At 39.4% G+C, this 16562-nt stretch overlaps 1 protein-coding gene across 1 annotated transcript in view; it reads right to left on the bottom strand.

The window, feature by feature from the left end:
* The window catches only part of LOC124545803 (peripheral-type benzodiazepine receptor-associated protein 1-like), a 149989-nt gene that overhangs the window by 57661 nt on the left and 75766 nt on the right, over positions 1 to 16562 (bottom strand). The window contains exon 4 of the mRNA XM_047124749.1: positions 5933 to 6097. Coding sequence (XP_046980705.1) covers positions 5933 to 6097 — 165 coding nt within the window. The remainder of the gene's footprint in view (positions 1 to 5932; positions 6098 to 16562) is intronic.

Below are 16562 nucleotides of genomic sequence, written 5' to 3' on the forward strand. Positions count from 1 at the left end.
AACATGCAGGCAAGTAGGCAGGAACTACAAAGAGTGATTTGATTTTTGGCGGTGGAGGGAGTTGGAGGCCATGAAACGTATCAACAGATGAAGGCTATGTATGGTGAGTACAGTCTGAGTCATTCAAGTGTTGTGGAATGGTGCGAATGATTCCTTGAGGGGTGCAAGTCACTAGAAGACGATGCTCGTCCTGGACAGGCTCATCATGTCATCACACCGAAAATGGTTGCAGAAGAGAAAGCTTTGGTCACGGACAACTGCAGAATCACTGTGGATGAGATCCATCAGTGTTTGGACCTCTAAAACAAGCTATTCGTGGATATCCATTCGCAACAGATGACAAAGTGTGTGATTGGGTCCAGGCCTGGATCCGACAGCAGCCTACTAGCTTCTTCAGGGATGGAATCAATTGGCGGGGGTCGCATTGGGGTAAATATGGCAACAGTTTTGGTGACTATTTTTAAGTGTGTGCTGTGCATAACTCTATTTTTGAGTTAATAAAATCATTACAATTAATTTACACTAGTGAAAGGGTTTCATTTGAATGCCCCTTATATTTTAACAAAAAAATGATCAATTTTTGACAACATAATGTAATTGGATAGATAAAAAAACTGTTCACCATGTGGTAGCAGGACAACGTACATATAGGAAAAGGTTTTACTTATGTAAGCTTTCAAAGCCAGTGGCTTCTTCTTCCAGCAGAAGGGTTGAAGAGGAAGGAAGAGGGGTGAAGGGAATTTGGGGGGCTGAGGAAAAGACATAGAGTTCAGGAAAGTCAACCAGCACACCACATCAGGGGAAAATTACCAGAAAGGATGAGAACAAAAGACTGATTGTTGGGTACTGCACTGGACAAGATTTGAAAACCTGATAAGTTAAATGTGGAAGACACAGTAATATGCAAGACAGAGATTACTTCTATAACATCGTGCATGAATTAATAAGTGTGAAAAACCAAGTACATTGTATATAACAGAGATGCGAGAGTGGCGGCAAAAAATAGACAGATCAGAAAATGGAAGATGCAGAAAACTAAAACTGAGTGAAGAAAGAAATAGTAGTGTGAAGAAACGCTGAGACAGAAGAAATTAACGTAAATTAAGGCCAGGTGGGTGTTGGGAACCAAAGACATGTTCTAGTGCTAGTTCCCACATGAGGTTTTCTGAAAAACTGGTGTTTGAGGGGAGAATCCAGATGGCGCGTGTGGTGAAACGAGCATCGAAGTCATGACTTTCATGTTGTGGAGCATGCTCTATGTATTGCCAGTACATACCCTCAGCATATAGTCATTCATCCTAACTGATAACTCAGTTGTAATCATGGCAGTGTAAAAGTCCTAACAGTGTTTACATAACAGCTGATGTATGACATATGTTACTTCTCAGTTGCTCTCCTTTTGGTAGTATATGTTTCACCAGTTACAGGGCTGGTATAGGAGGTGGTAGTAGAGTGCATAGGGCAAGTCTCACAGCAGGGACAGTCACTGGGGTAGGAGCGATAGAGTAGGCAGGTGGGTGCAGAAGGAGCATAGGGTTTGAAAACGATGTTGCTTAGATTGGAAGGGTGACAAAAATCTACTCTAGATGTGGTTGGTAAAATGTCAGATAGAATGAATCTCATTTCAGGGCGTGAATTTAGGATGTCAGGCCTTTTCAGAGCAGCTGATCAATTCATTCAAGACCAGGAAATAGTGAGTGACAAGTGGTGTGCTCCAAAGTTGTTTCTTGGAGGGATCAGGAGTATCAGGATTGGATGTGAAGGTCCAGGAAATCTATTTTGAACTGTGCTGGAGGGGTAATTGTACCCTGTGAATGCTAATGTGAGAATGGTGGTGTATTGCTGTAAAGAGTTTGCATCCAAACAAATATGTTTGCCTGGAATGCCAAGGTTGTATGGGAGGGAATGTTTGACATCGAAATGATGGCAGTTACCAAAATGTAAGTACTGTTGTTTGTTAGTAGATTTAATGTGGGCAGAAGTATGTCACTGGCCTTCAGTGGGGATGAGATCAACATCAAGGAAAGTGGCATGGGATTCCGAATAGGACCATGTGAAAATTAGTTAGGAGAAGGTATTTAGAGAGCCCAGAAATTTTAATAGGTCAGCCTTACCATGAGTCCATATTGCAAAGATGGATCTAAACCAAACCAGAGGATAGAGGCTTATGGATCCCAGGAAAGCCCCCTCCAAGGGGGTCATCCAGGTTCCCATGGCCATTACCCACACCTGTTTGTATGTCTGCCTCTCTAAAGTGAAGTAGTAGTTATTAAATATAAAGTTGATTAAGGTGAGCAGGAAAGATGTTACCGGTTTTGAACCTGGTGGGCAGTGACTGAGAAACTGTTCATTAGCAGGCAGACGATGTATGTGGGGGATGTTGGAACTGATGGCGGAAAGGGGGGGGGGAGGGTTGGAAGGAGCACGGATTTCAGACAATCTAGGAAGGAAGAAATAAGATGAGTTTTAACATTCAGCTGACATCGAGGTCATCAGAGATGGAGTACAAACTGGGAAGGAAACTAGCCGCGACCTTTCAAAGGAACCATCCTGGCATTTGCCTGGAGTGATTTAGGGAGATCACAGAAAACCTAAATCTGGATACCAGGGTGCCAGTTTGAACTGTCATCCTCTCAAATGCAAGTCCTGTCTGCTAACAACTATGCCAGCTCACTCGGTACTGATATAGGAAATGGTTTGTGTCTTTAATATAGGAGGGAAGTCTTTATACTATTGGTTGGAGTACTGATCAACTACAGCATATATACATTCAGTGGATGCTTTGAAGCCAGCAACTACAGGATGACGAGAATTGGGTTTCTGTATCTTAGGAAGGAGGTAAAAGGTGGGAGTGCATGGTTTGGATGCGGCACCGGGCAATAAGTCCTTTGGGTTGTGGTGTTAGTCCTTGTGAGGGGCCTGAGATTTTAAGGAGGGATTGCAGGTCAATTTGAATAACAGGGATGGAATCTTGATGGCAGATGATATATGCAGGGGCCTCAAACAGCTGGTGCAGACCTCCATTAACATACTCCTGTTGGTCAAGTAATACAGTGGTAGATCCTTTGTCTGTTGCGAGGATAATAATGGAGTCATTAGTATTTGGGGAATGCAGACCCTGGAGTTCTGCAGAGAACAGGTTAGGGTCATGTAGTAGGGGCCTGATGAATGATTGTGAAGCAATGCTGGATGTGAGGAATTCTTGGAAGGCTTGTGACAGATGATTTTGAGGTACTGATGAGGGATCAAGTTGGGATTGTGGAACTGTTGAAGTCAGGGTTCAATGTCAGGTTTGCTGTAGGAAAGGTTTTGAGATTGGGTTTCAAGGTGATATTTTCAGTTAACATTATGTGTGCTGGAAAATACGTCTTTACCAAAGCAGCTTGATTAAATGAAGGTTGAGGGCTGAAATTACATTTCTGCCTTATGGGCTCAGGGTGAGGCTGTCCTGTTAAAATTCCTTGGATCTCTAAATACCTTCTTACAACTAATTTCACATCATTCTATTCGGAATCCCATGCCACTTTCATAGATGTTGATCTCATCTTCACTGAAGGCCAGTGACATACTTCTGTCTACATTAAATCTACTAACAAACAACAGTACTTACATTTTGGTAACTGCCATCATTTCGATGTCAAACATTCCCTCCCATACAACCTTGGCATTCCAGGCAAACATATTTGTTTGGATGCAAACTCTTTACAGCAATACACCACCATTCTCACATTAGCATTCACAGGGTACAATTACCCCTCCAGCACAGTTCAAAATAGATTTCCTGGACCTTCACATCCAATCCTGATACTCCTGATCCCTCCAAGAAACAACTTTGGAGCACACCACTTGTCACTCACTATTTCCTGGTCTTGAATGAATTGATCAGCTGCTCTGAAAAGGCCTGACATCCTAAATTCACGCCCTGAAATGAGATTCATTCTATCTGACATTTTACCAACCACATCTAGAGTAGATTTTTGTCACCCTTCCAATCTAAGCAACATCGTTTTCAAACCCTATGCTCCTTCTGCACCCACCTGCCTACTCTATCGCTCCTACCCCAGTGACTGTCCCTGCTGTGAGACTTGCCCTATGCACTCTACTACCACCTCCTATACCAGCCCTGTAACTGGTGAAACATATACTACCAAAAGGAGAGCAACTGAGAAGTAACATATGTCATATATCAGCTGTTATGTAAACACTGTTAGGACTTTTACACTGCCATGATTACAACTGAGTTATCAGTTAGGATGAATGACTATATGCTGAGGGTATGTACTGGCAATACATAGAGCAAGCTCCACAACATGAAAGTCATGACTTCGGTGCTCGTTTCACCACACGCGCCGTCTGGATTCTCCCCTCAAACACCAGTTTTTCAGAAAACCTCATGTGGGAACTAGCACTAGAACATGTCTTTGGTTCCCAACATCCACCTGGCCTTAATTTACGTTAATTTCTTCTGTCTCAGCGTTTCTTCACACTACTATTTCTTTCTTCACTCTGTTTTAGTTTTCTGCATCTTCCATTTTCTGATCTGTCTATTTTTTGCCGCCACTCTCGCATCTCTGTTATGTACAATGTACTTGGTTTTTCACACTTATTAATGCATGCACGATGTTTTAGAAGTAATCTCTGTCTTGCATATTACTGTGTCTTCCACACTTAACTTATCAGGTTTTCAAATCTTGTTCAGCGCAGTACCCAACAATCAGTCTTTCCTTCTCATCCTGTCTGGTAAATTTCCCCTGAGGAGGTGTGCTGGGTGACATTGCCGAGCTCTACGTCTTTTTCTCAGCCTCTCAAATTCCCTTTCCTTTGCCCCTCTTCCTTCCCCTTCAATCCTTCTGTAAGAAGGAGCCACTGGCTTTGAAAGCTTACATAAGGAAAGCTTACATAAGGAAAGCCTTTCCTTATGTGTAAGTTGTCCTGCTGTCTCTTGGTAAGTAAATGTTTTTATCTATCCAATTACATTATATAAAGTTCTTATTTTTTCAGACAACAATATCTTCCCCTTCAGAGACATTCCATTTGGCAGTTATATACTGGTGGAATCATCATTCCCAGTTTGGTAGCAATGGTCAATGGCTTCAACTGGAAGCACCTTTAACATGTCTGTCAGATTCTTTTGAATGTTCTTGAGAATCCCAAAGTGACGTCCTTTTAAGACATTTTTCAATTTTGGGAAACGAAAAAAGTCACAAGAACTCTCAGATCAGGTGAATATGGGGGCTTTGGAACAATGAGAAAGCCTTTTGAGGCCAAAAATTCTGTGATCGAAGTGGCCATGTGACATGGTGCATTGTGTTCAATGTCCGGTCTCACTTGATTCACCCTTTTCCTTAGCCTTTCATGTCATCTTTATAAATCATTTGAGTGACAGTTTGTCCTGGAAGAACAAATTATTTATATATGATACCCCTACTATCAAAAAAGTAAATCAGCATTTGTATTTTTGGTCAAGATGTCATAAGTGTACCACTCCTCATTTTACTGCTTTGTCTCAGGATCATACTAAAAAATTCAGGATTCATCTCATGTGATGACTGTATGGAGCTGAAATTTGTGCAGAGCATCTGGAAGGGACAAACACAGCAGTCTACACAAGTAGAACAACACAGCATTCCCAAATCGCTCGTACTGTTATCAGTCTCATTACTTTCCTCATACCTTGTAGAGTACATGAATCACTGAGTGCTTGCAATTCAGTTATGAAAATAGTCTAGAAACGCATGTTGAATGCAGTAACTAACAACCAACTTGTGTGGAGCAGGTTACACTGTATGTTCTGCACACACAGCCACTCCATAATAAGGCATCAGATCACAGAGTTATAAAATAATTAGTACAATACATACAACAGCAGAGAAAAGAGTCACTTGCTAAAAACACTGTCCCAGTAGAAAGATTCTGTGGCATGCAAACATACCTGCAGAGCTTCAATAGTCTCATATGACTTGCTTTTTTCTCTAGAAGATGCATCCCTCTGTTTCGTGAGCCTCTGTGCTTCATTCTGTTTTTCTCGGAGCTGTGTGAGGGCCTCAGCATGTTCTCTTTCGAGTTCCTTGCGTTTGTCAGCTGCCTCTCGCATTTGCTAAAAAAGTTATACATATGGCTTCTTCAGTAGCACATTCACAATAATCTGGACTAGTTTTTATTAGTATTGAGGTATACTGGTATAAAAAGCATAGAATTAGTGTTAAAAAGACATGAAAGACAAAAACTGAACATATGATAAAAATGAATGCTGAAATGTGTAACAAATAAAAACTATGCAAGTACAAATTTACAGTGCTCAGCATAAAGATATTGGTGAAATTGTAGCTCAAAATTCCTTATTCAATGACTCCTCTTACTTTGCAGTAACAGAACATCATAAATTAGTGGCTTGTTCTGTGCACTGCCACATACAGGATGACAATTACTGAACTACATGAAAGAACAAAAGACGTAAATTAGTTACAAATATGGCATGTACATACTTTATTCAACATGTAAACGTCACTACATATATTATATATAAAAACAAAGATGAGGTGACTTACCGAACAAAAGCGCTGGCAGGTCGATAGACACACAAACATACACACAAAATTCAAGCTTTCGCAACAAACTGTTGCCTCATCAGGAAAGAGGGAAGGAGAGGGGAAGACGAAAGGAAGTGGGTTTTAAGGGAGAGGGTAAGGAGTCATTCCAATCCCGGGAGCGGAAAGACTTACCTTAGGGGGAAAAAAGGACAGGTATACACTCGCACACACGCACATATCCATCCACACATACAGACACAAGCAGACATATTTAAAGACCAAATATATGTCTGCTTGTGTCTGTATGTGTGGATGGATATGTGCGTGTGTGCAAGTGTATACCTGTCCTTTTTTCCCCCTAAGGTAAGTCTTTCCGCTCCCGGGATTGGAATGACTCCTTACCCTCTCCCTTAAAACCCACTTCCTTTCGTCTTCCCCTCTCCTTCCCTCTTTCCTGATGAGGCAACAGTTTGTTGCGAAAGCTTGAATTTTGTTTGTATGTTTGTGTTTGTTTGTATGTCTATCGACCTGCCAGCGCTTTTGTTCGGTAAGTCACCTCATCTTTGTTTTTATATATAATTTTTCCCACGTGGAATGTTTCCTTCCATTATATTGATATCACTACATATATTTGGATTTAGGTTATGACATGTCTGATATGCCTGCCAGTATTGGTGCAGACAAATAGCAAAACTCTGCATGACACGGTGAAGTGATGGAACATCAATCCTGTCGATGACCTTCTGAATGACTGTTTTCAGCTCAGCAATGGTTTTGGGGTTATGCTGTACACTTTGTCTTTAATACAGCCCCACAAAAAGGAGTCACATGTGTTCAGATCCGGAGAATACAGCAGCAAATCAAGGCCCATGCCAGTGGCCTCTGGGTACCACAGAGCCAGAATGTAGTCCCCAAAGTCCTTCTCCAGGACATCAAACACTCCCCTGCTTCAATGGCATCGAGCTCCATCTTACAAGAACCACATCTTGGCGAAATCAGGGTCACTTTGGATAATGAGGATGAAATCATCTTCCAAAACCTTAATATACCATTTGGTAATCACTGTGCCATCAAGGAATATCACATTGCACATCACACAGTCACCCATTGAGGTTGAAGAGACCCATTAAAATGAAAGTGGGTTTACTGCGCATACAAATTCCCATCATGCCCCATGGCCAACCGTGCAGTCCGAACATCCTCAGGCAAACTGCTCAAAAGTTATGATGATTTTATTTAATATAATTCAGTAATTGTCACCCTGTATTATAATGTGGGCAGTTTAAGCAAGTGCCTTAGCATTATGTCTGACAAGTATCAGTAAAATCTGGGGAGAGACAAGAAATGTTTCACAGTATCACTCTGTACTGCTGCAGACTCAACAACAGCTATAGGTAGTAGTGACATGCAAATTGTTTTCATGTGGTATTTCTGTACATGACAAAATGTGTGCAATATCAGTGAGATAAAAGTCAACACGAGGAATAAAAGTAATGTTTTTCTTCTTTCTTCTAATAAAATTATGATATTTGTAAAAATGCATAATTGATCTTCATCACATTTTTTTCCCCTCTACTCAATGTGTCTTCTACTTTCTTGATATTTCCAATGTCATTTCCAATAGCAGTAACAAGTATTTTGATATTATTAAAGCAAGAGATTAAAATTATAATAATAACATTTTACATAGGGAAATAATACCAGAAGTTCTTTGTTTGTAAACTGCAACATGTAACTGTTGTTTTCTCCTGAACATACAAAAAGCTTAAACTGAATAACATTGTGTCCAACCTTTTAATATTTCAACTAACATATTACAAAGACAGTAAATGATCTTTGTTTTGTGTGACACTGAGTCACAATTTACTTTTATCTGCATCATGTACAAGGCCATATTTCTGTATATTTTTTTGTAACTTGGCCATGACTGCAAGTATTAATTCTACAAGTATCTAAGTTTTACAGCTTTAATGAATATGGATATTTATTTGTTTTTGTCACTTCTGCACATATCTGAGCCAAACCAAAATGGTCACCAACATGTAATTATTAGAAAAATTAGAGAACTTTTCAGACAAAATGAAAGACTGCTGAAACCAAAAGTGAACAGCAGTGGGTTTATAAATTGTAGTGAGTTATGGCAGTTTTCAAGTGTAAAATAATCTGACTGAGGATAAGCATCAGAGATGTGACGGAGATGGTAATCAGGTATGTTTAAACACCACCTACCTCACAAGCTATAGTGGCGGAACACTAAAAAGAAGACTTGGAGACTATTGTGAGTAAGTTTCCTGATCAGGATTAGAATAGGATAGAAATTTATTGTCTCATAACACAAAGTTTCAAGTAACTGACTTACTGTACACCAAAAACTCATCAGATCACAAAAAGTGGTTTACAGTTTTTCTTAAATATCATTAATATGATATACTTGCTGGATACGAAATTGGTAATTTTTTAAAATTACAAACTTTAAGGTGAAGTATCTGATTTCCGCTCCTCAAATTCTCAGTTCATCATCCATGAACTCTTCAACTGATCAGTAACATTTCTGTACCAATTTGTCTTGTAATTTTTTTTTACTGATTCTAGATTAATATTGAGAAAATCTTTTCCTTTTACTTTGTTGTAAATTTCACACCCATATACTGTATACCTTGAGCTTATCATTTCAAATGATTATAATTCCTGAGATAGTCTAATTTGCCGGCTAAAGAACAGTAGAGTCATGCAATTAACACTAGTTCCAGAGACAGGGATTCATGTGAGACTGTTCTGGAACATTTTTTCTGAAAAATATTTCAAGCAATAATTATAGAACCAACTAGGGAGGGCAACATCTTAGACTTTCTAATAAGTAACAGACACAAACTTCCGAAACAGTTAACATAGAGGAGGGAAACAGTGACCATACGCATGATCATGAGGGATGAGAGAGAGCCATAATGGTTCAATAGCTGTGTTAGAAAATTTCTGTGAAAGCAAAGAATGCATCTCAACAAATCTGACCAAAATACTCAGGACGTTTTGCTATCACTTCCATCATTTGACCAATGGGCAGACTCACATATGCACGACATAGAAATAAGTATACCTGTCGTAGAGAAGCAACTTAAAGATTTGAAAACAAATAAATCATCAGGTCTAGATAGAGTCCCAGATTGATTTTACACAGAGTACTCTACATCACTGACCCCTCACCTAGCTTGCATTTATTGTGAAGCTCTAGCCCAGCTTAAAGCGTCAAGCGACTGAAAAAAAGTGCCGATGACTGCAGTATATAAGAAAGGTAAAAGAACGGACCCACAAAATTATGGACCAATATTCTTAACTTCTGTTTTCTGTAGAATCCATGAACACATTTTCAGTTTGAATATAATAAACTTTCCTGAATTTAAACAGCTTATGTCCACGAATCAGCACGGTTTTAGATAGTATCACTCACGCTAAACTCACTTTGCCTTTTTGTCACATGATATACTGAGAACTATGGATGAAGAGCAATAGGCAGATTCCACATTTCTAGATTTCTGGAAAGCATTTGACACAGTGCCCCATTGCAGGCTGTTAATGAAGGTACAAGAATATGGAATAAGTTCACAGATATGTGAGTGGCTTGGAGACTTCTTAAATAATAGAACCCAGTATGTTGTCATCAATGGCTAGTGTTTATCAGAGACAAGGGTATTACCAGGAGTGCCCCAGGGAAGTGTGATAAGACTTCTGTTGTTCTCTACATAAATAAAGGATTTGGCGGACAGGATGGGCAGCAGTCTGCATTTATTTGCTGATGATTTCATGATGTCGAAGTTGACTGACTGTAGGAGGATATAAGATGACTTAGATGAAATTTCCAGTTGGCGTGATGAATGGCAGCTAGCCCTAAATGTGGAAAGATGTAAGTTAATCCAGATGAGTAGGAAGATCAAACCCATAATGTTCGGATACAGTATTGCTAGTGTCCAGCTTGACACGGTGAAATCATTTAAATATCTGGGCATAACGTTCCAAAGCAATATAAGGTGGAACGAGCATGTCAAAACTGTGGTAGGGAAGGCAAATGGTTGACTTCAGTTTGTTGCTGTGGTCTTCTGTCCAGAGAATGCAGCTCTCCATGCTACTCAATCCTGTACAGACTTCTTCATCTCCAAGTACCTACTGCAACCTACATCCTTCTGAATCTACTTAGTGTATTCATCTCTTGGTCTCCCTCTATGAAATTTACCCTCCACGCTGCCCTCCAATACTAAATTGGTGATCCCTTGATGCCTCAGAATGTGATCAACCAATCCCTTCTTCTAGTCAAGTTGTGCCGCAAATTATTCTTCTCCTCAATTCTGTTCATTACCTCCTCATTCATTACGTGATCTACCCATCTAATCTTCAGCATTCATCTGTAGCACCACATTTCAAGAGCTTCTATTCTCTACTTGTCAAAACTATTTATCGTCCATGTTTCACTTCCATACAGGGATACACTCCATACAAATACTTTCAGGAAAGGATTTCCTGACCCATAAATCTACACTCGATGTTAACAAATTTCTCTTCTTCGGGAATGCTTTTCATGCCATTGCCACTCTACATTTTATATCCTCCCTAATTTGACCATCATCAGTTATTTTGTTCCCCAATAGCAAAACTCTTCTACTATTTTAAGTGTCTCATTTCCTAATCCAATTCCCACAGCATCACCTGATTTAATTCCATTGCATTCCCTTATGATTGTTTTGCTTTTGTTGATGTTCATCTTATATCCTCCTTTCTTGCTGTCTCTGACAGAATTACTATGTCATCGGCAAACCTCAAAGTTTTTATTTTTTCTCCATAGATTTTAATTCCTACTCCAAATTTTTCTTTTATTTCCTTTACTGCTTGCTCAATGTACAGATTGATTAAAACTGGGGATAGGCTACATATCTTCCCCACTCCCTTCCTAAACACTGCTCCTCTTTCATGCCCCTCAACTCTTATAACTGTCATCTGGTTTCTCTACAAATTGTAAATAGCCTTTCATTCCCTGTATTTCACCCTTGCCACCTTCAGAATTTGAAAGACAGTATTCCAGTCAACATTGTCAAAAGTTTTCTCTGAGTCTACAAATGCTAGAAACGTAGGTTTGCCTTTCCTTAATCTATCTTGTAAGATAAGTCATAGGGTCAGTATTGCCACACGTGTTCCAACATTTCTATGGAATCCAAACTGATCTTCCCCAAGGTCAACTTCTACCTGGTTTTCCATTCGTCCGTAAAGAATTTGTGTTAGTATTTTGCAGCCATGACTTATTAAACTGATAGATCAGTAATTTTCACACCTGTAAAAACCTGCTTTCTTTGGGATTGGAATTATTATATTCATCTTGTCTCATACATCTTGCTCACCAGATGGAGGAGTTTTGTCATGGCTGTCTCTCCCAATGGTATCAGTAGCTCTAATGGAATGTTGTCTCTTCCCGGGGCCTTGTTTTGACTTAGGTCTTTCAGTGCTTTAATGCAATATCATATCTCCCATTTCATCTTCATCTATGTCCTCTTCCATTTCCATAATATTGCCCTCAAGTACATCACCCTTGTATAAACCCTCTATATACTCCTTCCACCTTCCTGCCTTCCCTTCTTTGCTTAGAACTGGTTTTCCATCTGAGCTCTTGATATTCATACAGGTGGTTCTCTTTTCTGCAACGGTCTCTTTAATTTTCCTGTAGGCAGTATGTATCTTACCCCTAGTGATATATGCCTAAACACTCTTATATTTGTCCTCTAGTCATCCCTGCTCAGCCATTTTGCACTTCTTGTCGATCTCATTTTTGAGACGTTTGTATTCCTTTTTGCCTGTTTCATTTACTGCATTTTTATATTTTCTCCTTTCATCAATTAAATTCACTATCTTTTCTGTTACCCAAGGATATCTACTAGCCCTTGTCTTTTTACCTATTTGATTCTCTGCTGCCTTCACTACTTCATCTTTCAAAACTACCCATTCTTCTTCTATTGTATTTCTTTCCCCTGTATTTGTCAATTGTTCTCTAAAGCTCTCTATGGAACTCTCTACATTCTCTGGTTCTTTTAGTTTATCCAGGTCCCTTCTCCTAAAATTGCCACCTTTTGCAGTTTCTTCAGTTTTAATCTACAGCTCATAACCAACAGATTGTGGTCAGAGTCCACATCTGCCCCTGGAAATGTCTTACAATTTAAAACCTGGTTCCCAAATCTCTGTCTTACCGTTATGTAATCTATCTACCTTCCAGCATCTCCAGCCCTCTTCCATATATGTAACCTTCTATCATGATTCTTAAACCAAGTGTTAGCTATGATTAAGTTATTCTCTGTGCAAAATTCTACCAGGTGGCTTCCTCTTTCATTCCTTACCCCATTCCATATTCGCCTATTACTTTTCCTTCTCTTTCTTTTCCTATTACAGAATTCCAGTCCCCCTTGACTATAAAATTTTCATCTCCCTTTAGTATCCCAATAATGTCTTTTATCTCATCATACATTTCTTCAATCTCTTTGCATCTGCGAAGTTAGTTGGCATATAAACTTATACTAGTGTGGTAGGAATGGGCTTCGTGTCTATCTTGGATACAATAATGTGTTCATTATGCTTTTCGTAGTAAGCTTACCCATGCTCCTATTTTTTTTTAATCATTATTAAACCTACTCCTGCATTACTCCTATTTGATTTTATAATTGTAACCCTACATTCACCTGACCAGAAGTCTTGTTCCTCCTGCCACCAAACTTCACTAATTCCCACTATATCCAACTTTAACCTATCCATTTCCCTTTTTTAATTTTCTAACCTACCTGCCCGATTAAGGGATCTGACATTCCACACTCCAATCAGTAGAATGACAGTTTTGTTTCTCCTGATAACGACATCCTCCTGAGTAGTCCCTGCCCGGAGATCCAAATGGGGGACTATGCTGCATGCCCTTGGGAAAAATTACAGCTGCAGTTTCCCCTTGCTTTCAGCTGTTCACAGTACCATCACAGCTAGGCTGTTTTGGTTGTTAGAATGCCAGATTGGTCAATCATCCAGACTGTTGCCCCTGCAACCACTGAAAGGCAGCTGCCCCTCTTCAGGCCCCTCTTCTGGCCTCTCAACTGACACCCCTCCATTGTGGTTGCACCTGCGGTATTGGCTATCTATATCACTGAGGCACGCAAACCTCCCCACCAATGGCAAGGTCCATGGTCCATGGGGACTTTGGTTTACTGAGATAATTTCAGGAAAGAATGGCTCACCTGTAAAGTACTGCTCGAGTAAGATACAAGAAATTAGGGCTCATATGGAGGCATAAAGGCAGTCATTTTTCTCTTGCTCTATTTGCAAGTGGAACAGGATGGGAAATGACAACGAATGGTACATGGTTCCCTCAATTACGCGCCTTACAGTGGCTTGCAAAGTATCGATGTAGATGTATATTACATAAAGTCAGTAAGTACATTGGAAGAATCTATTTAGTCCCTCAGTGATAACACGGCACCAAAAAGGAAGATGACAGAGTGAAGAACATAATACTGAATTCAGTATTCTGCAATTGTTTTACAGCAGTAGATCATAATACGGTTATTCCTTTCACCTCATTGTACAAATGCTGAAATGGCAGGTAAGTCAGCAGGGAATAGAAAAATCAAGAAATAGAAAATCAACTAAAATTGTTTAAAGTGGAAAACATCAGGACCTGATGAGATACTTGTGAAATTGTTAACATATTATGTGAAAGACTTTGTTCCTCTTCTAGCTGCAGTTCATCATAATTATCTCACTGGAACAATAAAAGTACGAAATAATTGGGAAAAAACTGCTTATCTGTGCCTATCTGCAACTCAGCATCTTTGCTATATAGTGAGTAGCAGCTTTCCTTCTCATAATATTGTTACATTCCATCCGGGGAAAAACTGCATGTTATTCTCATTTCCAGAAAGTCACCAAGCAGATGCACATAATTATAGTCCTATATTGTTTTGATTAATCTGATTTGGAATTACAGAATATGTTTTATGCTCACACAATATGACCTTTTTGAAGAATAAAATCTCCTCTATAAAATCAAAATGTATTTCTGATTCAGAGATCTTGTGAAACTCTACTCGTTCTGTTTGTTCATGAGATCCAGACCACCACAGACAACACTGCCCAAGTCAATGCTGACTTTCAGATCAGATAGCCTCCAATACAGTTACGCATTGTCAACTGGGCAATGAAATATGAGTTTTGCAAGTATCAGACCACATCTGTGACTGAATTTAAGCAGCTAGAACTCAACCTGTTGTTCTAAAAGCTGAGAGATTACAGTGGAAACACTTACCTCTGTTTTGACCCATCTCGAAAATTTCTCATTGTAAATTCAGAATGGAAAACAATGTTTCAAGGCATTTCAAGCCAAGCTACGGTTTATTTAGGAACTTCCATGTCGGGGTTTCAATAAATTATAGAATTCTAGTGAGGAATATTGAATGAGAGCACCTGGCAGCTGGGATTAGAAGACTAATTCGGTGGTCCTCTTTAGAAAGACTGCAGAAAGGGACATTTCTACATCTATGTGGGACAAAGGCATTTACAGATAGAAATACCTGAAAAGTAAGTTGATGATGCAGAAACCATATTTGAAGAGAAGTTCTGCATTCCTTAGCTTTAACAGTAGCCAGATTAAACTCATGATAAGTTTCATGTCTGCTCATGTGACCTTTAAGAAAGCTATATACACACAGCTTAAATTGCAGCAGCTGAATATTTATGATGGGTATGATTAGAAATTTCACTGCTGTGCACCAGACATTCTGTAGGTTATGGCAGAATATATGTTCTGTCAAGCACTTAATTTTCTATAGAAAAGCCAATTATGTGTGAAATTGCTCAAGAGCAGACTTTGCACTTTTCTGTAAGACTAATTAATGCCATTGTTATTCCATAAATTGTACTCTATGAAAGAACTAAAACAAGTAAGACATGTTAACCTTGAAACATGGTCTTTTTGTAGCATGTGTTACCCTTTAAGATATATCAAACACAAATGTGCCAGTAACATTTTAACTAATGGCATAAATGGCTGGTTGTTTGGGCCCAAAGTTTTTTCTAAGTGCCTAGTTCAGAACGTTAAGTCTCTTTTAAGATATATCAAACACCTAAGTGCCAGTAAAATTTTAAGTAATGGCATAAAGGGCTGGTCTTTTGGGCCGGAAATTTTTTTTCTAAGTGGCTGGTCCTGAATATTAAGTTTTTAATGACAGTCTACTGCTCCATGGTTTAAGACATTCATTGCATATTCTCACACATAACATAATTCAGAGACAGCAAAGGACTTGGAAGAGCAGTTGAATGGAATGGACAGTGTCTTGAAAGGAGGATATAAGATGAACATCAACAAAAGCAAAACAAGGATAATGGAATGTAGTCTAATTAAGTCGGGTGATGCTGAGGGAATTAGATTAGGAAATGAGGCACTTAAAGTAGTAAAGGAGTTTTGCTATTTGGGGAGCAAAATAACTGATGATGGTCGAAGTAGAGAGGATATAAAATGTAGGCTGGCAATGGCAAGGAAAGCGTTTCTGAAGAAGAGAAATCTGTTAACATCCAGTATTGATTTAAGTGTCAGGAAGTCATTTCTGAAAGTATTCGTATGGAGTGTAGCCATGTATGGAAGTGAAACATGGACGATAAATAGTTTGGACAAGAAGAGAATAGAAGCTTTCGAAATGTGGTGCTACAGAAGAATGCTGAAGATTAGATGGATAGATCACATAACTAATGAGGAGGTATTGAATAGGATTGGGGAGGAGAGAAGTTTGTGGCACAACTTGACCAGAAGAAGGGATCGGTTGGTAGGACATGTTCTGAGGCATCAAGGGATCACCAATTTAGTATTGGAGGGCAGCGTGGAGGGTAAAAATCGTAGAGGGAGACCAAGAGATGAATACACTAAGCAGATTCAGAAGGATGTAGGTTGCAGTAGGTACTGGGAGATGAAAAAGCTTGCACAGGATAGAGTAGCATGGAGAGCTGCATCAAACCAGTCTCAGGACTGAA

This window comes from Schistocerca americana, chromosome 8, assembly GCF_021461395.2.
Source record: "Schistocerca americana isolate TAMUIC-IGC-003095 chromosome 8, iqSchAmer2.1, whole genome shotgun sequence".
Taxonomy (NCBI): domain Eukaryota; kingdom Metazoa; phylum Arthropoda; class Insecta; order Orthoptera; family Acrididae; genus Schistocerca; species Schistocerca americana.